The sequence below is a fragment of the Pelophylax lessonae genome, assembly GCF_965119305.1.
Source record: "Pelophylax lessonae genome assembly, chromosome: 1".
In the NCBI taxonomy this organism is placed as follows: Eukaryota; Metazoa; Chordata; class Amphibia; order Anura; family Ranidae; genus Pelophylax; species Pelophylax lessonae.
Window position 1 is genome coordinate 855,076,096 of NC_138768.1, and position 24,567 is coordinate 855,100,662.

Here is a 24,567-nt window from a genome sequence, read left to right on the forward strand (position 1 = left end):
CTTAAGAACCAATTACAGCCCTGCATACCCCACTACAGAACCAACCACAGCCCCATACCCCCAACACAAAACCAATCACATCTCTATACTCCCCAACACAAAACCAATCACGGCCCTATACTCCTGAACACAGAACCAATCACGGCCTTATACTCCCGAATACAGAACCAATCACGGCCCTATACTCCCGAATACAGAACCAATCACGGCTCTATACTCCCGAATACAGAACCAATCACAGCCCTATACTCCTACAGAACCAATAATAGCACTATACTCCCCAATACAGAACCAAACATGACCTTATACTCCCCAATACAGAACCAATCATGGCCTTATGCTCCCCAAAACAGAACCAATCACGGCCCTGTACTCCCCAATACAGAATCAATCACGGCCCTATACTCCACAATACAGAACCAATCATGGCCCTATACTCCCTAAAACAGAATCAATCACGGCCCTATACTCCACAATACAGAACCAATCGCTGTCCTTTACTCCCTAATACAGAACCAATCACAACCTTATATTCCCCAATACAGAACCAATCACGGCCCCATACTTCCCAATACAGAACCAATCATGGCCCTATACTCCTCAATACCGAACCAATCACGGCCCTATACTCCTCAATACAGAACCAATCACGGCCCTATACTCCCCAATACAGAACCAATCACGGCCCCATACTTCCCAATACAGAACCAATCACAACCTTATACTCCCCAATACAGAAACAATCACGGCCTTATACTCCCCAATACAGAACCAATCATGGCCCTATATTCCTCAATACAGAACCAATCATGGCCCTATACCCCCCAATACAGAACCAATCATGGCCCTATACTCCCCACTACAGAACCAATCATGGCCCTATATTCCTCAATACAGAACCAATCATGGCCCTATACCCCCCAATACAGAACCAATCATGGCCCTATACCCCCCAATACAGAACCAATCATGGCCCTATACTCCCCACTACAGAACCAATCACAGTCCTATACTTGCCACTACAGAACCAATCACTTCACAGTCCAATACTCATCTCTACAGAACCAATTACAGTCCTATACTTCCCAGCACGGAACCAATTACAGCCCTATACTCCCCACTACAAAACCAATCACAATCCTTAAGTCCACACTTCACAAGCAATCACAGTCCTGAAGTCCGCACTTCAGAACCAATCGCAGCCTTGCACCACGTCTGTAGTGTCACTCCCTCACATTAGTACACATATCATCATTAGTAATAAATGTGTTGGCAGAATGGCTGATTCACCTGGTGATAATTTACTAAAGGAAACACACTTGTACAATACTGAAAGAGAATTTTAATTTGGTGAATGAAGAGAAGCTAATAAAAATGTACTTTGCAAACATTACCCAATCATGTGCCTGGAAAAAGAAAAAATACATAATTGGGGATCACGATAATGATAATTATTTCCCATCACATTCCCGGTTGACCAGAATGAAGTTAATAAACTGTCTGCTTATAGATGTACTTAATGGGGCCAATTTACTAAAACTGGATAGGGAAAAAACTGGTGCAGTTGTGCATGGTAGCCAATCAGCTTCCAGTTTTTTTTTTTGTTTGTCAAAGCGTAATTGAACAAGCTGAAGTTAGAAGCTGATTGGCTACCATTCACACCCACACCAGATTTTGCACTCTCCAGTTTTCATTTATTATTAGGTTTAGGTTGGGTGATCATTTTAGAGTATTATTTTTTTCCTTAATAGCCAATCAGATACATTGGATTTTTTTTAGGCCCAGATCACATATTTCAGGCGCCTTAGGGTGCCAAAAAGGTTTATTGCCAGAATATTACCCAGTTAATGACCGGTTCTCTTGTAATTGTACCATTCACTTAGTATGTAAGTAACTTTGTTTTTCGCTATTTCCTAATTGTGCATAATTTAGGTGTAATGGAATAGTACCAGCATTATAGGGATGGGGATGATTGGAATAGTTGTGCTCTGAGCAATGCAGCCCAAACATGAGAGAGTTTTATGACAAATGGCTCATTCTATGCCCCGCCCACCAGTAAATCCAAAGTTGTAAAAGCTAGTGGCGATCCATTAAATTTCAATGCAGGTGAAGCTTCATTATTCTGGACATGCAGACACAAAGTCCTCGTCTGGAAACTGTGTATCTGCTTACCCAGTATAATAAAGTTACACCTACATTGAATGCTAACACGGTTCATTGGTACGTTGGCATTTTCTCCTTTGGATTTACAAATGCAACAATGTCAGTTAAAGGGAAATCTTTGCATAAAATACACTATATGACCAAAAGTATTGGGACGCCTGCCTTTACACACACATGAACTTCAATGGCATCCAAGTCTTAGTCCGTAGGGTTCAATATTGAGTTGGCCCACCCTTTGCAGCTATAACAGCTTCAACTCTTCTGGGAAGGCTGTCCACAAGGTTTAGGAGTGTGTCTATGGGAATGTTTGACCATTCTTCTAGAAGAGCATTTGTGAGGTCAGGCACTAATGTTGGATGAGAAGGCCTGGCTCGCAGTCTGCACTCTAATTCATCCCAAAGGTATTCTATCTGGTTGAGGTCAGGGCAGTCAAGTTCCTCCACCCCAAACTCACGTATCCATGTCCTTATGGACCTTGCTTTTTGCACTGGTCCAAATGATTTTGGTCTGTCTTTAAAAGTCCATGAGGGGTTTCCTCTGCATTTTTGCACAAAATCTTTGCTTGGGGGATTATGGTGTGGGGTTGTTTTTCAGTGGTTGGGCTTTGCTCCTTAGTTCCAGTGAAGGGAACTCTTAAGATGTCAGCATACCAAGACATTTTGGACAATTTCATGCTCACAACTTTGTGAGAAGAGTTTCGGGACGGCCCCTTTCTGTTCCAACATGACTGCGCACCAGTGAAAAAAAAACCAAGGTCTAGAAAGACATGGATGAGGGAATTTGGGGTGGAGGAACTTGCCTGGCCTGCACAACAGAGTCCTTACCTCATCCCGATTGAACACCTTTGGGATAAATTACAGCAGAGACTGCAAGCCAGGCCACTTCCTCCAATAGCAATGTCTGACCTCACATGCACTTCTGGAAGAATGGTCAAACATTCCCATAGACACACTCCTAAACCTTGTGGACAGCCTTCCCAGAAGAGTTGAAGCTGTTATAGCTGCAAAGGGTGGGCCAACTCAATATTGAACCCTACAGACTAAGACTGGGATGCCAATAAAGTTCATGTGTGTAAAGACAGGTGTCCCAATACTTGTGGCAAAATAGTATAGATGTTATAGTGAATGTACACATCAGTGCACTCACACCGGTGGTTTTAACCATGCCTGGTCAGGGTTTACCCACGTGGTCTGGTTCATTTATGTAGTGTGAGTGCTCCAAATCACGCCTTGGAACAGTTAAGCGTACTGTGCCTGGGATCACTGGGAAGAGGTAATCCAAGGCACAGTTCACGTGTGGTCCGGTTCAGTTTGCTTCAATGTGAGTGCAAACCATGCCAGAACTATATATAGATCATTAACCGCTTGCCGACCGCCGCAAGTAGATTTACTGCGGCGGTCAGCCCCGGCCAGGCAGAGTGACGTTAATTAACGTCACTAGCCTGGGAGGGTCTGGGGAGCGAGCGAGTGCGCCCGCGCGGAGGCGCGCTCCCGCGCCCCCGCGGAGGCGCGCTCCCGCGCCCGCGCGGTCACGGACCCCCCCGCGCATGTGACTGGCGGACCCGATGTCCGCCGGTCACTCGGCGATCGTCGGGGGAGAGGGAGAAAGTCAGGTGGCTTGTGTAAACAAGCCACCTGTCATTCTCCTCGGTGTAAAAACACTGATCAGACGGATCTACTATGTAGAACCGTTGATCAGTGTCCTTACACCTCAAGCCACAGCCAATCACAGTAGAAAGCACGCCCCTAGGGACACACACAGCCCCTCCCTCCCAAATAAAGTTAACCCCTTCACTACCAGTGTATTTTTACAGTAACAGTGCATATGTATAGCAATGTCGCAGTACCGCAAAAAAATCGCAGATCGCCGCCATTACGCGTTAAAAAAAAAACAACAACAAAAATGACAAAAATCTTTCCCTTTGTTAGTAAACGCGATAACTTTTGCACAAACCAATAAAAATACGCTTTTTGCGATTTTTTTTTACCAAACATAGGAAGATAAAACAAATTGGCCAAAAATGTTAAAAAATTTTGATTTTTCCTTTTTTTTTTATGGGAATTTCATATAAAAAAATGTGAAAAATATTGTTATTTTTGCAAAATTTACGCTCTTTTTTTGTTTATAGCGCAAAAAGTAAAAAGCGCACAGGTGATCAAATACCACCAAAAGAAAGCTCTGTTTGTGGGAAAAAAAAGGACGTCAAATTCGTTTAGGTACAGCGTTGCACGTCCGCTGCAATTGTCCGTTAAAATCACGCAGTGCCGAATCGCAAAATACCCCCTGGTCGTTTAGCAGCCAAATCCTCCGGGGCTTAAGTGGTTAAGCACAGAGGCAGGGATCACTGTGGTCTGGTTGGCAGGAATAATGATGTAAAGGAGGTCCCCCTGAGGAAGTCACGTGACCCTGTGACGAAACACATAGGGGTGGGGCTGGATGATGTCACGATGCAGAGCAGCAGTAACTGTATATTGAGAGCAGATCTACAGAGAGACTTTGCGCTGTCATAATATTGAGAATTTATGCGCATAACTTTGTGCGGTTGAGCACCTGTATAATGTGAGTGTGGTTTTTAAAAACTGGAGAAAGAAATAAAGTATTTTTTAAGGATAAAGCACTTTGCAGCTTTTTCTTTGACATCGTTATTGTGGAGTGGAAGGTGGAGATTGGAGAGTGAATTCTTGACATCAAGGGTGCTTAAGTTAGGAGCTGGAGAAAGGTGATCTGAGGAGGAGAGATTTAAAGGAGAAGGTGATATTGTGGTGAAACTGAGGGATGAAGCTTAAATTGACCATACTTTAGCTTGTTAAGTTAATTGCAACCCGGATAGTGCACAATTGGTGGAGGGCACTTGTCACAGATTGCATGATTGGTGGAACATACTGAAGAATGCTCAAGAGAATTTTGATTAGTGGAACATTTGCATTTTATTTTGAGCATAAATGATGCTGGCATGGTTGTTTTTTGAGGTGTTATATTAGAGACACATAGATATGTGAATTGAAGAACACACAAAATAAGTTTGCACTGGTTAACAATTGTATCTGTTGAATATTTGTGTTTTATCTGGGATATAATTGATGGTAATAGGATTGATGATTGTAGTGTAGTACCAGAGTTATATATACACTCATGGGCCACTTTATTAGGTACATCTTCCTAGTACTGGGTTGGACCCCCTTTTTGTCTTCAGAACTGCCTTCATTCTTCGTGGAATAGATTCAACAAGGTGTTGGAAACATTCCTCAGAGATTTTGGTCCGTATTGACATGATAACCATCACGCAGTTGCTGCAGATTTGTCGGCTGCACATCCATGATGCCAATCTCCCATTACACCACAACCCAAAGGCACTCTATTGGATGAGATGTGGTGACTGTGGAGGCCATTGGAGTACAGTGACCCAATTGTCATATTCAAGAAACCAGTGGTGAGATGATTGGAGCTTTGTGACATGGTGCATTATCCTGCTGGAAGGAGCCATCACAAGATGTGTACGCTGAAGTCATAAAGGGATGGACATGGTCCCCAACAATACTCAGCTAGGACGTGGCATTTAAATGATGCTCAGTTGGTACTAAGGGGCCCAAATTGTGTCAAGAAGATATCCCCCACACCATTACACCACCAACAATTGGATTGCTGTGAAGTCAATCAGGTCATGGTATCAGTGCCACAGGGCAAGGTCATCTAGAGCCGAGGGTGAACAAACCAAACTGTGACCCCCCCCCCCCCCAAAGATGGACGAGCATTATGTGTCAGCAAAAATCCCCCTCCGCATCAAATAAATTGAGCACTAATCTGCAAGCTTACTTCCTAAGCATACATTTCCCCCCCCTCCCAGCACAAATCTTTGCCCCCCCCAATCCCCCCAAATCTCCCCAGCACAAATGCCCCTCCCCCCAAAAAAATCACCCCTCAACTTTCCTCTCTGAGTACACATCTCCCCCCCCCCACTCCAAATCCCCCCCAATCCTCCCCCTTAGCACAATTCTTCCCCCTCAAATTTGACCTCCTAGCACCGATACCCCCCTCCCCCCAATCATCCCTAGCACAATTCCCCTCCCCGCCAAAAAAATAATTTCCCCTCCTAGTAAAATGCCCCTCCCCCTCTACCATATTACCTATTCTCTATTTGAGCACAAACCCCCCAACCCCTCCTCCTAGCACAAATCCTCTGCCACCATCCGCTCCCCCCCAACACAAATCCCCCGAAATCATCACTCCTAGCACACTCCCCTAAATTTCCCCTCCTAGAACAATTTTTACCCCTTGCCGCCCCCAAATTACCCCTCCCAACACAAATCCCCTATCCCCAATCTCCTTGCAGCAACCCTCCACCTCATATGATACCACAGTGCCCAGGGCAGCGGCCCCTCCTGCCCACCGCTTGTCCTGGGACTGCATGGTATAACTAGTAGTAGTTAGTCACATTCAGTGAAATTTGTTCTAGACATTTCTTATCTTATCCAAGCCCCTTCCTTAGTTTCTTGAACTCATTAGAGTTGAAGAAATGTTTCGTATAAGCTAAGAAACATCTTCAACATTACGGAACAAGTCTAGTTGAATGTGACCAACTACTACTAGGTATACCAGTCAGATTTTTTTAAAAATTGCCCTGCAAAGTGCATTCACTAGTTCAAGCACTGCCATCATAGTAGCTTTTCCTACATGTATCTTGGGAACTGCACTCCAGTATGTGAGAACTTATGAGACCAAGAGGTGGTAAGCCATCACAGACCCAGACTCTGTAGAGTAGGACAATTTTGAAAATGCAGTTCTCTCACCTGCAGTTGTAGGTTTTCATGGAGTAGTTTAAGTGTCACGTTCAAGTTTCAGAAACTGTCAGTGTCCAGGAAGGAGGACAGTTCTGGAACATGTACATAAACAGGAAGTTGCCCCTGTTTTGTTGCAGTCAAACTGGGCATCCCATAATTCATATTCCCCATCCAAGTTATTACCCCTAATAAACAGCAAAAAATCAAGCTCAAAGGCTGTTCCTTGTGTTTGAATGAAAGTAGAAAATGCTTGTTGCCTGGCTGCGCAGGAGTGGGAAAACCAGTCATCTGGGGCCCCTATGGGGGTAGTGCTACATACAGTCATGTAGAAATTCAGCTATTTGTGGTGAGTTAAGTGTAAGTCCCCAGCTCAGGGCATAGGCTGCTGCCTCTCTGATCTCTGATAGTTCAATCACCTAAAAGATGAATAACTTGTGGGTGTGTGGCTAGAGATACCTAGTACAAACTCTCATTTTGCTTGAAATTAATTAAAACATTTATTTGTTAAGATTATCATATACAGCCAATGCGCTTCAGGGAATAGGGATGCCTCCTTCTTCAGGGCCTAAACAATGAGATTTGATACAATAAGGATAAATTTATATTGGAAGCCTTAAGTGTATTTAAAGCCCAAAACTTTTATTCTAGGTTTGGCTATTGTGGGGGGTAGTTAGAACTTTGCTGATTTTGTTGCCTGTGTCCCTGATAGGGAGATACAATCTCTTGATTTGTCCTTTTAGCCATTGTCACTGAAAATGTGAACATTTTAAGTATCCACCAGAACAGAAATAGATGGGAAGTCTTCCAATGGGGACATTTGTTCTTGTGACATCTGTCTAAAGTTGGCCATATATTGATCAAAATTTGGCTGGTCCAGCAGGGCACAGCCTAATTTCAATCAGTGTGTGGGCTCCCCCACTCAGCAGAAGTCAATTTTTTAATTGACTTCTGTCAAAGGGACATGTTGGAAACTTTTTTGGCTGATGAGCGGCTGCAATCAATCAATGCAATCAATGTAAGCCAAAGTCTCAGTGGGAAGGTGGGGGATGGTCTTCTATCCACTCCGTTTGTGTGGATGGAGAAACCTGTGGCTAGAAGGAATATTAACCTTGTATGGCCAGGAGAAACCCTAACTGTGTATGGCCAGGGGGAACACTAACTGTATATGGCCAGAAGGAATACTAACTTTGTATGGCCAGAAGGAACACCAACTTTGTATGGCCAGGAGGAACACTAACCATGTATGGCTAGAAGGAACACTAACCTTGTATGGACAAGAGGAACACTAACTGTGTACGGTCAGGAGGAACACTAACCATATATGGCCAGAAGGAACACTAACCATATATGGCCAGAAGGAACACTAACCATATATGGCCAGAATGAACACTAACTATGTATGGCCAGGAGGTACACTAACCATGTATGGCCAAAAAGAACACTAACCATGTATGGCCAGAGGGAACACTAACTTTGTATGGCCAGGAGGAACACAAACCGTATTTGGCCAGAAGGAACACTAACCATGTATGGCAAGGATGAATGCTTACCTTGTATGGCTGGGGGAACACTAACCGTGTATGGCCAGGAGGTACACAAATCGTGTACATTCAGGAGAAACACTAACCATGTATGGCCAGAAGGAATATTAACTTTGTATGGCCAGAAGGAACACTAACCATGTATGGCCAGAAGGAACACTAACTTTGTATGGCCAGAAGGAACACTAACCATGTATGGCCAGAAGGAACACTAACTTTGTATGGCCAGGAGGAAGACTAACCATGTATGGGCAGGAGGAACACTAACCATGTATGGCCAGAAAGAACACTAACCATGTGTGGCCAGAAAGAACACTAACCATGTGTGGCCAGGAGGAACACTAACCATGTATGGCCAGAAAGAACACTAACCATGTGTGGCCAGGAGGAACACTAACCATGTATGGCCAGAAAGAACACTAACCATGTGTGGCCAGGAGGAACACTAACCATGTATGGCCAGAAAGAACACTAACCATGTGTGGCCAGGAGGAACACTAACCATGTATGGCCAGAAAGAACACTAACCATGTATGGCCAGAAAGAACACTAACTTTGTATGGCCAGGAGGAACATTAACCATGTATGGCCAGGAGGAACATTAACCATGTATGGCCAGAAGGAACACTAACCAAGTATGGCAAGGAGGAATGCTTACCTTGTATGGCTGGGGGAACACTAACCGTGTATGGCCAGGAGGTACACAAATCGTGTACATTCAGGACGGAGAAACACTAACCATGTATGGCCAGAAGGAACACTAACTTTTTATGGCCAGAAGGAACACTAACTTTGTATGGCCAGAAGGAACACTAACCATGTATGGCCAAGAGGAACACAAACCATGTATTTCTGAAAGAACACTAACCTTGTATGACTAGGAGGAACACTAACCATGTATGGCTAGGAGGAATATTAACCATGTGTGACCAGAAGGAACACTAACCTTGAATGACCAAAAGGAACTCTAACTTTGAATGACCAGAAGGAACACTAACTTTGTATGGTCAGAAAGAACACTAACTTCATATGGCCAGGAGGAACACTACCATGTATGGCCAGAAAGAATGATAACCATGTACAGCCAGAAAGAACACTACCCTTGTACGGCCAGAAGGAGCACTAACATTGTATAGTAAGCTAAAGAAGTAATTTTTCCCCTCTTTAGAGAGATTTCCTCTTACTTTTTGTTGTGTCTACATAACAGGAAGTGAAGAGAAATCTCCCCAATGGGACACCATACAGGGGGTTTCACCATTTCCTGTTCCATCCAAAATAAAATGAAACATTTTGGCTGAAGCTAGAGGTGCTGAAAATAACCAGCTTCCTAGAGAAAACTTGCCGATATGTCTTTGGATAGGAAATGCAGATTATATCGATTTTTCTAATTTAGGTTGAGTTATATTTCAACCTACATGTTGTTTCTGGGAGAAGCAGAAGGTACTGAGGTCATTACAGCACCAACACTTAAAACACTGTTAATTTACACTTAGTTTTATATTACATACAAATTTCAATTCAATTATCGGTCTATGTGAGCTATGGAGCCAGCTCATTTTCAATTTACAGCCAGCCCTAATAACTGCTAATTATTACATATTATATTTTAATAACCATACTGTCTAATTATGGCTTGTTACTGGCGTGTAATTAAACATCTGTGTTTTGTTCAGAAGATTTTCCTCGATACAAGGCAGCCAGTCCCACGCTTGTTATGGGAAAGCGTTTCTGTAGCGCGAGAGGAGGCTGCGCTCCAGCCCTTATTAGTACACTGAGCTATTACACCGCTACAGGGAATTTCAGAGACATGAAAATCCTAAAGAAGATTTAGTTTTCTAAAGCACTGAAAATAATAAACAATTGCCTTTTTTATTTTTTAATCTAATATTTTTTTTTAGCCTTTTTTTTTTTTTTTCATCTTTCGTTGCATCTTAGTGCTGCTGACCACCTGCAGCCTCTTTACAGCCATTGTCTGTCCACATGCATGGCAGTGATGGCTGCAATAAATTTTTGGGAGTGGGTTTCCTGTTGCTAACAACAGAGGATGATGCCTGCATGAAAAACAGCCACTTGTAGTCTCCACCAGGGGACTCCTGTGACAGGATGACAACGCTGGAGAGACAAGCAGAGAGGCACAGAGCGTTGCCACCATAAAACAGAAAGTGTCTGCAAAAAAAGCAGTTTATTTTTATTTTTTTTGTAGGCAAAGATTATAAAAATATATTATATATATATTATATTATATAAAGGTATAAGATTATAAAAAGATGCTTGTTTTTAAATGAAGATTATAAATGCTTGAAAATGACTTTTTACATTACATTAACATATTTACTTGATTGGGTGTACATCTGCTATAAAGAAATTTTATAAATAAAATGTTAAACAGTGTTTCCATCTGTCCTGACTGTTCATTCTAAATTTCAGGAAATTAAAACATCTTTCTGTTCCCCCATCATTTACTATTCTTTGCGGCTCCCTAAAGGCTTTCAATTGTAGAGAGACAGTCTGAAGGTAAACATCTTCTGCTATGCCCACTCTTTGGATATTCTATGTGACACCAATGGCAAGGCTGTACCCTGCGTAAGAGGCTTAATTTTAAAATGTAGAAGTTTATTAAAAAAATACAGTTAAAAATGTTATAAAATCAAAAAAATGAACTGAAACTGATGCAAAATAATGTCCTTTGGTCACATTTAATCTCACATTTGAGCACTCTTCTCAATTTCAACTAAAATGGACTTCTTCTATCTAATTTTTTTAATCTAAATGGAATCATTGTCAAGCTAAAAGGCGCAGAACAGGGGCTTAGTAGTTATCACTTAGGCCCCTTTCACACAGAGCGAATCTGTTTTGACAGGCTCCGCTTGCTTAAGTGGGGTACACACTAGTAGAAGATCTGCCGAAAATTCCCGCCCGTGGTGAAATCGTCAGATTTTCGGCTAGTGTGTACACAAATTTCAGCAGCCGATGCCGACATTTTCAACGAAAAAAAACGGAGGGACAAACACCAAAATTTTTTTCGTCCGTCCCCAGACGACCAATTTTTGTTTAATGTGTATGCAGTACGTCCGTGAAAAATCGGATATGAAAGACCGCGCATAATCTGAAGTTGCTGACAACCCGGATGTCTAGGAACAAATGTCCCAAAAAAAAAGAAAAATCGGACAAGAAATTTCGTGAACATTTATGCACTGTCAACTAAAAACAGTTATGAACGCTGAGAAGACAGAGAAAAATCAGAGGATATTTTGTCCGATTTTCGTCAAGTGCGTACGGCCCTTTAGCTACGTTAAACCCCACTGAGCAGGCGGATGACAGGTCCGTCTCCGCTCACTGTGCAGAGACGGACCTGTCCAAGTCTCGCTTTCCTCTATGGGGAAATCAGAAGAAAACGGGCAGCCTGTCCGTTTTCATCTGATACCGTCCGATCCGACCTGCTGGACGGATGGCAAACTTATGTCTGCTTGACGGATCGAATGCCAGGCGGGTGTCAGTAGACACATGTCCACTGACATTCACCTCCCCATAGAGGACAATGGGTGGCCCGATCGGGTCTGCCTGAACAACGTACAGGTGGACCTGATCGATCCGATCGTGTAAAAGGGACCTTATACCTTGCAGCAGTGGGGTCCTTGGCTCGAATTCCCGGCCAGGGCACTCTATGTATGGAATTTGCATTGTTTGTGTGCATTTCGTTCCATACTCCATAGACATGGTGGTAGGTTAATTGGCTATTGTCTTAATTGGCTCTAGTATGTTGTGTAGGTCTAAAAAGTTTACCGGTAGATCCCAGGTAACACTCTGTTTAGTGGCAAATGCAGCTCTGGTATGCAGTTCAGTCGTGAGGGCACAAAAAAGTAAGGTTCCTTAGTTAAAAGTGTGGCAAAGATAACAACACAGCCATGGTAGATAGGATGGCTAAAGCTCAACTTTAAGCAAGTAACTCAAATAAAAATTGTATTTCTTGTTAGCAAGCACCCCTGCCAGATGCAATAGCTGCGTTGGTGAGCAGAGCACATTTTTTTTCTACTGTAGTTATGATACAGTTGGGTCACCATTCTGGTCATAGCCTGCTAATTAGTCAGTAAAGGAGTAGCAGTCCACTGATGAGGTCATTACTCAGCTCTCTGCTTCTCATTAGCTTCAATGCTTCCTCAGAAAACTGAAGGGTCAGAGTGAATTTAGATCTCCACCATCTGTCTCAGTGATCGAGAAAGTACCACCAACATGTGATGTGTATTGTATTTTCCATAGTTTTACTCACCAGGTCAGCTTTCAGTACTGATATACTGCAGGAGACATTTAGTCCCCATTCACACTGGGGCGACCTGTGAGGCGACCTGGTCGCCTCACAGGTCGCCTTCCATAGGGAAGTTGCGGACCCATTCTAATAGGAGCGACACAAGTCGTTCCGACTTAGAAAAAGGGTCCGGAGCTTCTTTGGGGCGACCCGGAGCGACCGTCATAGACTTCAATGTTATGAAGTCCGTGGCGGCCGCTCCGAGGTCGCGGCGCGCTGCTCGCACCGCGACCTCGGAGGTCGCCCCTGGAAGTCGGATCGCCCCAGTGTAAATGGGGCCTTAGTGTCAGAAAGCAAAAACATTATTCAATTTAGTCTTAAAAGCAGCTCCAGGCAAAGTGAGAACTACTTTTTCTTCCAGGAAATATTTGCAGCTGGACAAAAGTCAGACAGTCTATTCAATGTTCTTCCATTGGAATTTTACATGATCTGTTGCAGTCAGATTCAGCAGGCTTGTTAAGGTTCTTCTGAGCCAGTGATGGCAAACCTTGGCACCCCAGATGTTTTGGAACTACATTTCCCATGATGCTCAACTACACTACAGAGTGCATGAGCATCATGGAAAATTTAGTTCCAAAAAATCTGGGGTGCCAAGGTTCGCCATCACTGTAATCTGAGCAAACACTTAGCTTCTTGTCCTCTCACTCTGTGTTGAGTAACAGAGTCAGAATCAGCAAACCCCTGACTCTGTATATTAAGAAGACAAGGATATCAGCAATGCATTTAGCAAGCAGGGCAGCAATCTGTACAAAATACAGCCAGAAAGTGAGTGGGATACAACAAGGCGGATTCATTGCCATTTTAGATGCAATGGGGTTCATTTACAGTGCAAAATCTGGTGCATCTGTGCATGGCAGCCAATCAGCTTCCAACTTCATATTGTTCAATTTTGCAATTTCCAGTTTTAGTAAATCAACTCCATAGTGTATTCAATGGACACTTTAATTACTGTCATTCAGAAGCTAGTGGTATTTTGAGATACCATAATCCTACTTCTCAACCCAATCACTAACCCTCAATCTCAACCTATATTATAACCCCCAACATATCCTCAAACCCAAGTCCAACCCCATTCTTTGACCTATTTCCTGACCCTCACCCCAACCCCTAGCCATTCATCGATACCCTATCCCTAAGCTCAACACCCAACCCCTAAACCCATTGGCTAACTCTCCGTCTAATACCTAAACCCCAATCCACCCCCCAACCCACAAACTATGTCCCAACCCTCAGCACAGCCGCTAACCATCAATCAATGCTCTATCCTTAAGACTAATACCCAACCCTAAAAATCCTTTGCTAACCCTCAGTCTAATATCTAAACCTCAACTGATCCCCCAACCCTCAAACTATCTCCTAACCATCAGAAAGACTCTTACTCCTCAACCAATCCTATAACCCTCAGCCTGACACCTAACCCCTCACCTATCTCCTAACCCTTACTCCATCTACTATCTCCCAACCTAACCTCTAAACCTAATGTTTAACCTACATCTTAACTCCCAACCTATCCCTCAGATTAGCCACTAACCCTCAACCTAACACCTTACACATAATATCAATCCCAACCTGCCCCCTACCCCGCACTCCACCATCTACACCTCAACCAACCCCCCAAAACCTAACCCTAAATCCTATTCTCATTTCCAAACTGCTCAACAGCCAATCCAAACCCTTAAGCCCCGTACACACGAGAAGAAATTTGGCCGGGAAAATTCGTCCGACGACCGATCTGCCGATTTTCGGCTTCTTAGTATGGTGCTTTCGACAGCCAACTCCGACTTTTCGGCTGACAAAATCCTGGTGTGCAGGCATTAAAAATTTTGTCCTCCGTCAAAACACGTCCGATTTTTGTCTCATTAGTACAGATTTCGATGGGGAAAAATCTAATGAGCAAGACTGGGCATGCTCAGAGATGAAAGAACACATACAAAGCAATCCAACACATGACATCACTTCTGAAGTAGAATTCTGTCGTGCGGGAAAATTTGTGTGCAGTCTAGAGCACATTCCAACCAACAGACACGCACTCTGGACAAAAGACAGACGACCGGTTGGCGGAAATTAGTTGCGTGTGTATGAGGCTTAACGCTAACCTTATTCCTTAAACCTTTACCCTTAACCTAATCTTAACCCAAATTGCTAACTCTATTTATCTTTAAGCACATCTTTAAGCACAAAAACAGCCATACTCATAATGCTGATACTTCTTTTTCCTCTGAAAATGTCTTGGCACCAAAGCATCATGCCATAATAGATGATCAGTCATTACATTTTTTTGTAGCTATTAATTCACCAAGACCCTGGAGATGGAACAGCTGTGCCAGGACGTCTGCGACAAGTGATCTATTTAAATTCCCCTTGCTCCGATTGGTCATTGGTGAACATACGTAGGGAGAAAATTCCAGGCTGAGGAAGTGGAAAAGAAAAAAAAAGAAAACCAGCCATATTAGTTTATCATATGCCCTGTTATATCCTTCAGCAGGACGATCACGTGACTATTTGGTCTATGCCTCCAGGCCAGGTCAGATCTACCTGCAGGATAGACACGGATGTCATTGCTTCCTCTTCTGGAAACTGTAGCAATAATTTACATGGACCAATAATGATGATGAAAGTGTTGGATAATGACCATGAATGGCTGCATCCAAACATACGTGTGCTTGTCACTGAACATTAATAAACATTATAATGACCCACCCACCAGAAGATGGCAATATTCAAACAATATTTTCAGCTAGGAAATAGTATAACTGGAGGCAAAACTTTTTTTTTTTTAGTTTTGGATGGAGCGGAGAGAGATTAGAACACCTGACAGTTTTTATTGCTGTCTGTGCCCACCGTTAGGAAGATTTATCCTCTCTATTTGTCCTGTTTACCGTTATTTTTGAAAGTGAAAAGTAAAAGAAAATCCAAAATGTTGGGTTGACACCAGAACAGTAATAGAGGGGACATCTTCCAATGGGGACACTAGCTCTGGGGACCAAGGTGACACCCAGGGATCCCTTCTCAATTTGCAGGGATTTCCTCTCACTACCTGTTTTGGCTATGGGAGAGGAAGTGAAGGGAAATCTCCCCAACGGGACACCACCAGAACAGTAATAGAGGGGACATCTTCCAATGGGGACACTAGCTCTGGGGACCAAGGTGACACCCAGGGATCCCTTCTCAATTTGTAGGGATTTCCTCTCGCTACCTGTTTTGGCTATGGGAGAGGAAGTGAAGGGAAATCTCCCCAACGGGACACAGATAGCAAAAAAAAAAAAAACTGACAGGGGTTATAACCCTCCCGTACTCTATCCAAAATTAAAACAAAAAAAGCATTGCCTTTAGTTTTTCTTTAATTTTTTCCAGAGTGAAAGACAAGAGTAGGCTGTAGCCTTTGTACATGAAATTGATGGATAGATTTAATATTACAGCAGCATCCTGACCATCTCACCATTTTATATAGTAAAACAGGACTGTGAAACGGTCCTTGTAAAAGTGAATCACATAGTAGTAAGCAAAGCCTTTATTTTAAGCAAACTTCGTCCATATGGCAAAGTTTGATGCTAATTTTTACAATGAATATATATTCACATTAAAATCAGCTTTAACATAATCACTATCTATTCAAGAACCTGTACAAAAGCAATGGAAGAAGATAGTTGGAGAATTGCTTTAGTAGTAGTTAACCGCTTGCCGACTGCGCACAGTATATTTACTGCGGCCGTCGGCCCCGGCCAGGCAGAGTGACGTAGGTCTACGTCGCTCGCCTGTCACCAGACTTGTATAAAGTACTCGAAATTTCTACTTGAGTAAAAGTACAAGTGCTCGATCAAAAAATTACTTGAGTAGAAGTGGAAGTGCTCGCAGAAAAAGTTACTTAAGTAGAAGTACTAAAGTATTCAACATTATTTTTACTTAAGTATTGCAAGTAGTTTTTTCAAAAAATTTGCTACTTAAGTACTAAAAGTAAAAAGTACCAGTAGTTTTGAAAAAAAATTTCTACTCAAGTACTGAAAGTAGAAGTACAAGTACTGTGTTATGTAGTTATTAAAGAAAGAAGTCAAAAGTATGAACATCATATTGTTTTTATTATTTCAAATGATTTATTCAAATGATTAACCGGTGTTTGTTAGTAGTTTCTTGATGCACTTTAAGTGCTGTAGCACCATTTATTTGTTTGTTTCATATTTTCTTTTTATTGGAAAGATTTGGTATAGCAGCTTTTATTATACACAGCCTTTATTTTCATATGCGCTGATTTACAAATGACATTATACACATTTTTTTGAGCTTTATGCAACCTGCCATCTACTGTTCTGGCAGTGGTAATTTTTTTAAAAGTAACGAGTAACTATGCAGCACAAAAAAAAATACTTGAGTAGAAGTATCGAAATCATCGAAAAAATGTAGTGAAGTAAAAGTAGAAGTAGGAGAAAAAAATTCTACTCTAGGAAAGTACAGATACCGCATTTCGGTACTTAAGTACAGTACTTAAGTAGTTCTACTTCGTTACTATACATCTCTGCCTGTCACTCCTTCCAGAGCCAATAGCGGGCGGGCGCGCGCCCGCCGAGGCGCGCGCCCGCCTCGGCTCGTTCACGGAGGAGTGCGGGAGTGTGACTGGCGGACCCGATGTCCGCCGGTCACACTACGATCGCCGCTACAGCGGGAGAAAGACAGAGCGGCTTGTGTAAACAAGCCACCTGTCAGTTCTCCCTGTGTAAAAGTGAAGATCAAACAGTTCTACTATGTAGAACTGTTGATCTTTGTTTTTACACTAGTAGACCTGTCCCTGCACAGTTAGAATCACGCCCCTAGGACACACTTAACCCCTCCCTGTCCAATACTGTTAACCCCTTCCCTGCCAGTGTCATTTTTGCAGTAACAGTGCATATATATAGCACTGATTACTGCAGTAATGTCACTGGTACCCCCAAAAGTGTCAAAAATGTCAGTCAAGGGTCCGATCTGTCCGCCGCAATGTCGCAGTACCGCAAAAAAAATCGCAGATCGCCGCCATTACTCGTTAAAAAAAAAAACACCAAAAATGACAAAAATCTTTCCCTTTGTTAGTAAATGCGATAACTTTTGCGCAAACCAATCAAAATACGCTTTTTGCGATTTTTTTTACCAAACATAGGTAGCGTAAAACAAATTGGCCGAAAATTTTAAAAAATTTTGATTTTTACATTTTTTTTGGGGGGAATTTCATATAAAAAAAAGTGAAAAATATTGTTGTTTTTGCAAAAATTACGCTCTTTTTTTGTTTATAGCGCGTGATCAAAAAATCGCACAGGTGATCAAATACCACCAAAAGAAAGCTCTGTTTGTGGGAAAAAAGGGACGTGAAATTCGTTTAGGTACAGCGTCGCACGACCGCGCGATTGTCCGTTAAAGTCACGCAGTAAAAAAATCGCAAAATAACCCCTGGTCTTTTAGCAGGAAAATCCTCCGGTGGTAAAGTGGTTAAAAAGTATCCTGTTACTTTCTAATGAATGGGGTTCCACCTTTAGAGGTGCTAGGGACCGTACGTTCAGTGATCGAACCAGGAAGGGATTGGCATTGCATCAATGACTGGTTATAGATATATATTTTCATGGATGTGATGGAACATCTCCCCGCATTAACACAACATTCCCTTACACGAGGGAAGGAGTCCAGGTGTTTGCGGTGAAGTGTGTTTAGTTTTCTCACAATTTCAGGTAAAACACATCTGATAGAGCCTGAAAACGTCATAACGAAATGACAACCTGTTAATTAGTGAGGAATGGAAATGACACTTTCCCTGCAATCTGTGGTGACCATGATGTCACTTATGTTCCTTGCTACAACAGTGACATCATTTACGTTTCGGTGTGAAATCATGTGTATTTCAGGATAATATAAGCACTCATCTATCTGTAACCCCTGATAATCAAATGACTCTACATTTTGATAGAGAGTGGAAGAAAACATTGAAATATTACCGTCTTCATCTTCTGTGAGGATAATAATATTACTGTCTGTATAATGTGTGACAGCAACAAGAGCATCTCCAACTTCTCTGAGATTAAGAACAGGAAAATCTCCACTTTGTTTGAGGCCAACCATAATATGCCCATTTAGTGTTAGAGCACCATCTCCACATAGTGAGCTCAACAATACTATGGTGATATAATGAGATGGTACTCAAACCCTCTACTCAGGTGTGAGCGCACCAATATTGTGCCCATATAGTGTGAGGACCCCAATACCATCTCAATATTGTGTGAGCACATCAATACCATTACCGTATCATGAGAGGGTACAAAAACCCTTTCCAGATAGCATGCGTGCACCAATATCGTGTTCATATAATGTGAGAGCGCCAATACCATATCCATCTTTGGGAATTCTACCAGTAACATCTCAATTTAATGTGAAGGCAATAATAACACCTCAATATTGTGATTGTGTAAGGGCATCAATAACATCTCCATATAGGGTGATACATTTTCCATATTTTGTGAGGGCATCAATATAATTTGTATTTTCTGTGAGGGCACCAAACCCATTTCAATTAGTGTGGGGACACCAATACATTCATTATACAGTGTGAGGGAACCAACACTATCTCAATTTTTTTGAGTGTGATGCCATCTGCATTGAGTGTGAAGCCACCAACTTCATCTCCATTAGTGGGAGGGCACCAACATCATCTCCATATAATGTAAGGGCACCAATGCCATATCCACTTAAGGTAAGGACATCAACACCATCTCCATATAGTGTGCGGGCACCATCCCCATAGATTATAAGGACCCCAGATACCTTATCCATATAGGGTAAGGGGTGCCAACTCTATCTTCATTAGTGTGCGGGCACCATCCCCATTGATTGTGGGGACACGTATACCTTATCCATATGGGGTAAGGGGCACCAACTCTATCTTCATTAGTGTGCGGGCACCATCCCCATTGATTGTGGGGACATGGATACCTTATCCATATGGGGTAAGGGGCACCAACTCTATCTCCATTAGTGTGTAGGCACCATCCCTATCCCCATCCTCATCGATTTTGGGGGCCCAGATACCATATTCATATGGGGTAAGGGCACCAACTTTATCTCCATTAGTGTGCAGGCACCATCCCCATTGATTGTGGGGACACGGATACCTTATCCAAATGGGGTAAGGGGCACCAACTCTATCTTTATTAGTGTGTAGGCACCATCCCTATCCCCATCCTCATCGATTTTGGGGACCCAGATACCGTATTCATATGGGGTAAGGGGCACCAACTTTATCTCCATTAGTGTGCAGGCACCATCCCCATTGATTGTGGGGACACAGATACCTTATCCATATGGGGTAAGGGGCACCAACACCATCTCCATATAATGTAAGGGCATCAATGCCATATCCACTTAAGGTAAGGACATTAACACCATCTCCATATAGTGTGCGGGCACCATCCCCATAGATTATAGGGACCCCAGATACCGTATCCATATGGGGTAAGGGGCACCAACTCTATCTTCATTAGTGTGCGGACACCATCCCCATTGATTGTGGGGACACGGATACCTTATCCATATGGGGTAAGGGGCACCAACTCTATCTCCATTAGTGTGTAGGCACCATCCCTATCCCCATCGAATTTGGGGGCCCAGATACCGTATTCATATGGGGTAAGGGGCACCAACTTTATCTCCATTAGTGTGCAGGCACTATCCCCATTGATTTTGGGAACCCTGATACCATATTCATATGGGGTAAGGGGCTCCAACTCTATCTCCATTAGTGTAAGGGCAACATCTCCATCCCCATAGATTATGCAGGCACCAATAACATATCCATATAGAGTTAGGACAACAGGCTATCTCCTATAAAGGCTAAGGGCACCAACATCATTTCCAAATAACGTGAGTGCGCCAACACTATCTCCAATTTGCCTTGTACCTGTAGTTAGCTCTCTTCATCAGGGAAAATGCAGGGTTCCTGGGTTAATTTCCCACTAATTTTCAATTTGCATGGAGTTTGTCTATTCTGTCATGTTTCTGTGTCTTGTTTAGTTTCAAAAACATTCTGATAGCTTAACTGGCTTTTTTTTTTCAAAACTATCTGTTGTGTATGTTACCAGTTTGTGGCAGTAATATCAGGCTGTAAGTTCCTTGTACAAATTATTTTATGCAATCTTTACACAGCTGCTTATACCTGGAATGCTTGGAATATAATATTTTACAGAGTCGGTAGTGATCCATATCCTTGCAAAGCTACTTTTTCTGACTTGGGTGTTTAGTGTTATTAATTTCCTGATGTTGTAATAGGCCAGTGACATCATCTTCATACTTTTGTGGTCAATGATCTCATAATCATCCAATATCAGAGAAATGATTTGATCTCTCTAATCTCTGAAGGCCCTATGTGGACAGTGATCTCCAGTGAGCTCCGTAGTATGTGAGGTCATTAAAACAAACAAGTGACCTAATCTCTATATTGTAATATGCAATGGTAGTACCTTTCTATTGGTAAGGGTAGGGATGTTTTCTGCAAGTTGTGTGAGAACAGGGTCATCTTGTCTATGTTACATGATGGCAATTACATTCATATTATGTAAGGGCAGAGACATGACATCTATGTTGTGTGAGGGCAGAGAATGCATGTTGTATGAGAGTGGTGACATGGGGGGAAGATTTACTAAAACTGGAGCACTCATAATCTGGTGCAGCTGTGCATAGTAGCCAATCAGCTTCTAACTTCAGCTTGTTCAATTAAGCTTTGACAATAAAACCTTGAAGCTGATTGGGATATCCATATCATGTGAGATCACTGTCATGACATCCATAAAATTTGATTTGGCAGTGACATCACACAGAGTCCTAATCTCATTCAGAGTTGAGATTAGGACTCTGTGTAGACCACTCAAGTTCCTGCACCTTAGTGTTGGTTCACACTGATCCGACTTGGACCGCGACTTGTCAGCCTGACAAGTTGCGGTCCGTCACGCTCCCATTGTGCGGTACAGGAGCCGTTCTAATAGAAGCGACACAAGTCGCTCTGACTTAGAAAAAGGATCCTGTACTACTTCGGGGCGACCTGGAGGTGACTTGCATAGACATTCATTTTATGAAGTCCGTACAAGTCGGAGCGACGTAGTGTGAACCGAGCCTTAAACTCATCAAACCATATCCTTATGAAGTTATTTTTATCTACAAGGGCACAGTCATGCTGGAACAAAAAAGGAGAAGAAAGGTGAAACTTTTATCAAAACGCAAAACAACCAAAGGGCTAGTTATAAAGCCTGATGAAGAGCACGCATGCCCAGATACGGCACGGCGCATGCTCAGAAACGCGGCATTTTATCTCGTGACGTCAACCCGCTGACGCTGCAGGCCACGCTTGCAATCCAGCAACATCTTGGATTCCTCTGGCCAGCTTCTTCTTCCATCCCACAGCATAGTAGTGATCCTTGATGGCTCCCCAGTAGTCATGCTGCATTGCATCCCAGGCTACTTTACATATGATGAGCCTATTACTTGCCTAACATATGTAAGTAGCCATTTGGCTATTTTGTGTTTTCATAAAAGTTTTTAAAAAGTTTGCACTTAGAGGCGCTTTCCCCTTTCCTCTGTTGTTTGCTTTATATGTAAGAGCCTGCTTCTCCTCACTGGAAAAGCCTGCCCCGGTGCACTTTAAGGAACTTTGGAGTTTTTACCCATATATGACATTGGATGATTTATGGACTTATATGTTTGGGTTCAGGATGTTTTGAATCTGTCAGCGCCCACACCTTTCATGTTTTATGCTGGAACAAATAAAAGGACCTTTCCCAAAATCATTGCCACAAGTTGGGAAATGCATAATTGTCTAAAATGTCTTTGTACACTGTACAAATAATAGTACCCTTCACTGGAAACACCTCAACTCAGTTATTTGGAGGGGTTACCACATGCTTTTGGCCATGTACAGTAGGTCAGTGTGATAAACAGATGTCCACAAAATACATAGCCATATATTGTGTCAATGTGTTCCTACTAAGAACTTGATACAAGCCTACTAATTGGTTATTATGGGGGAATACCTCCAGATCTTAGTAAGAAGCTCATACATACAAAAGGCCAGTCTTTGTGTTCATGCGTGCACATGAGGGTGACTCCTGCATTCATTTGTTCCAGGCAGCGACGTGTCTCAGGAGAGCCTTCTTCTACATGGACCCTTCGCCAGGAAGCCTAAGAGAATCAGAACAGCCTTTTCTCCCTCACAGCTGCTGCGGCTTGAGAGGGCCTTCGAGAAGAACCATTATGTGGTGGGGGCAGAGAGGAAACAGCTGGCCAGTAGCCTCAGCTTGTCAGAAACACAGGTAATTACAGTCATCTGTGTATACCACTACTGTCTGTGTACTGCACAGTACATCGGTATTCATATCCCTATATCACAGTCTCATAAAGTCAGTGTATTCAGTAGTATCAGCAGTCTATAGAATAATTACAGTGTATGAGGTTAGAGGTGACAACTCCTGTTCCATGGCACCAACGGTAGATATAGATTCAGTAATCCTTCCAAATTTTAATCAAACTAAATGCTTAGGAACATTGTTTTAATTATTTGAAAGGTGGTAAGGGCTCTATGTATTAACACTTAAATGCTTCTATCCTGAAGCTGCTATGAACTGCACTCAGCATGGATGACAGTTGCAATCAGGTTAAAATGAATGCAGCCACCATTTTATCCTGTCACCATAGTAGAGTTGCCACCTTTTCTTCAAGCCAAACCCAAACACTTTAGTGACGCATGGCAATTTTTTTGTAGTATTGTTTTGCTTGTGCACGCAATTGTTATGGATGAACCCCCAATTATCTGAGACGAGCCCCCAAACTGTTTTGCTTGCGTGTAACTAGCAAGGTTACTTTGCGGTATAAACAAGGAAGCTCAGACCTCTGCAGGGTATAAATGTACTTTTACTAAACAAAAGCATGCTGTACATATAAACTATTACAATATTAGGAACATATCACAAGACTGGCAGATATAACAATGCCTAACACATGAACAGCCTATGGTCTGTAAACAGCAGAAATACGCTTCTTAAACATACAACCCTTGTCCCAAGAATATTGAATAAATACTTAGCTCTGGTGGTGGATTCAGCAGCTTCCAATAGATCTCTGGAACAAACAAGCAAGGCATTGTGAAAATCCTGGCTGCATCATGGCTGTCCCCACAGCTGTTCATCCAGTGAGAGAGAGAGCGAAAGGCAAAAGGGGCCTTTTCTCATGCAAATCACTCCTTTTATTGTCCTGTACACAAAAAAGACCACCCACAGGATGTGGTCATATCTTTTGACCACTCCTAGGTCACTTTGCAGCAACACATGGCGGGACATCCCCCACAACCACATAGCTAATTAAATATGCGGCAGCCATTTTAAAACCACCTGTGGGTGAGATAGATTATTACACATGTATGGGAACATTTCATGAAAAATCCACAACTGATACAAGTATACATTATAAGATTGTAAAAGACCTGGGAGACCTATGGGTGCACCAAGGAGACTGCGCCATGGCGAACAGTCGCCAAAATGCATTCACAGATGGCGACAGATTTGTGTGCGACTATCTCGGTTACTTGGGAAGCCACGGTCCAGTCTGAATAATGTGTCTGGATTTTAGGCAGACTGAAACCCGGACATATGACTCAAAACCCGGACTGTCCAAGAGAATCCCGGACAGGTGACAACCCTACCCTATAGCTACTCTATGCATGTATAGATAACTCAAGTCAACCAGCAAAATGGGCCAAGACATAGCAAATCATTAACAAGGTAAAGCG

General features: G+C 42.7%; 1 protein-coding gene across 1 annotated transcript in view; it reads left to right on the plus strand.

Annotated features, from left to right (window-relative positions):
• The window catches only part of EMX1 (empty spiracles homeobox 1), a 100,472-nt gene that overhangs the window by 35,824 nt on the left and 40,081 nt on the right, over window positions 1-24,567 (plus strand). The window contains exon 2 of the mRNA XM_082257615.1: window positions 22,911-23,095. Within this exon, the coding sequence (XP_082113741.1) occupies window positions 22,911-23,095 (185 nt within the window). The remainder of the gene's footprint in view (window positions 1-22,910; window positions 23,096-24,567) is intronic.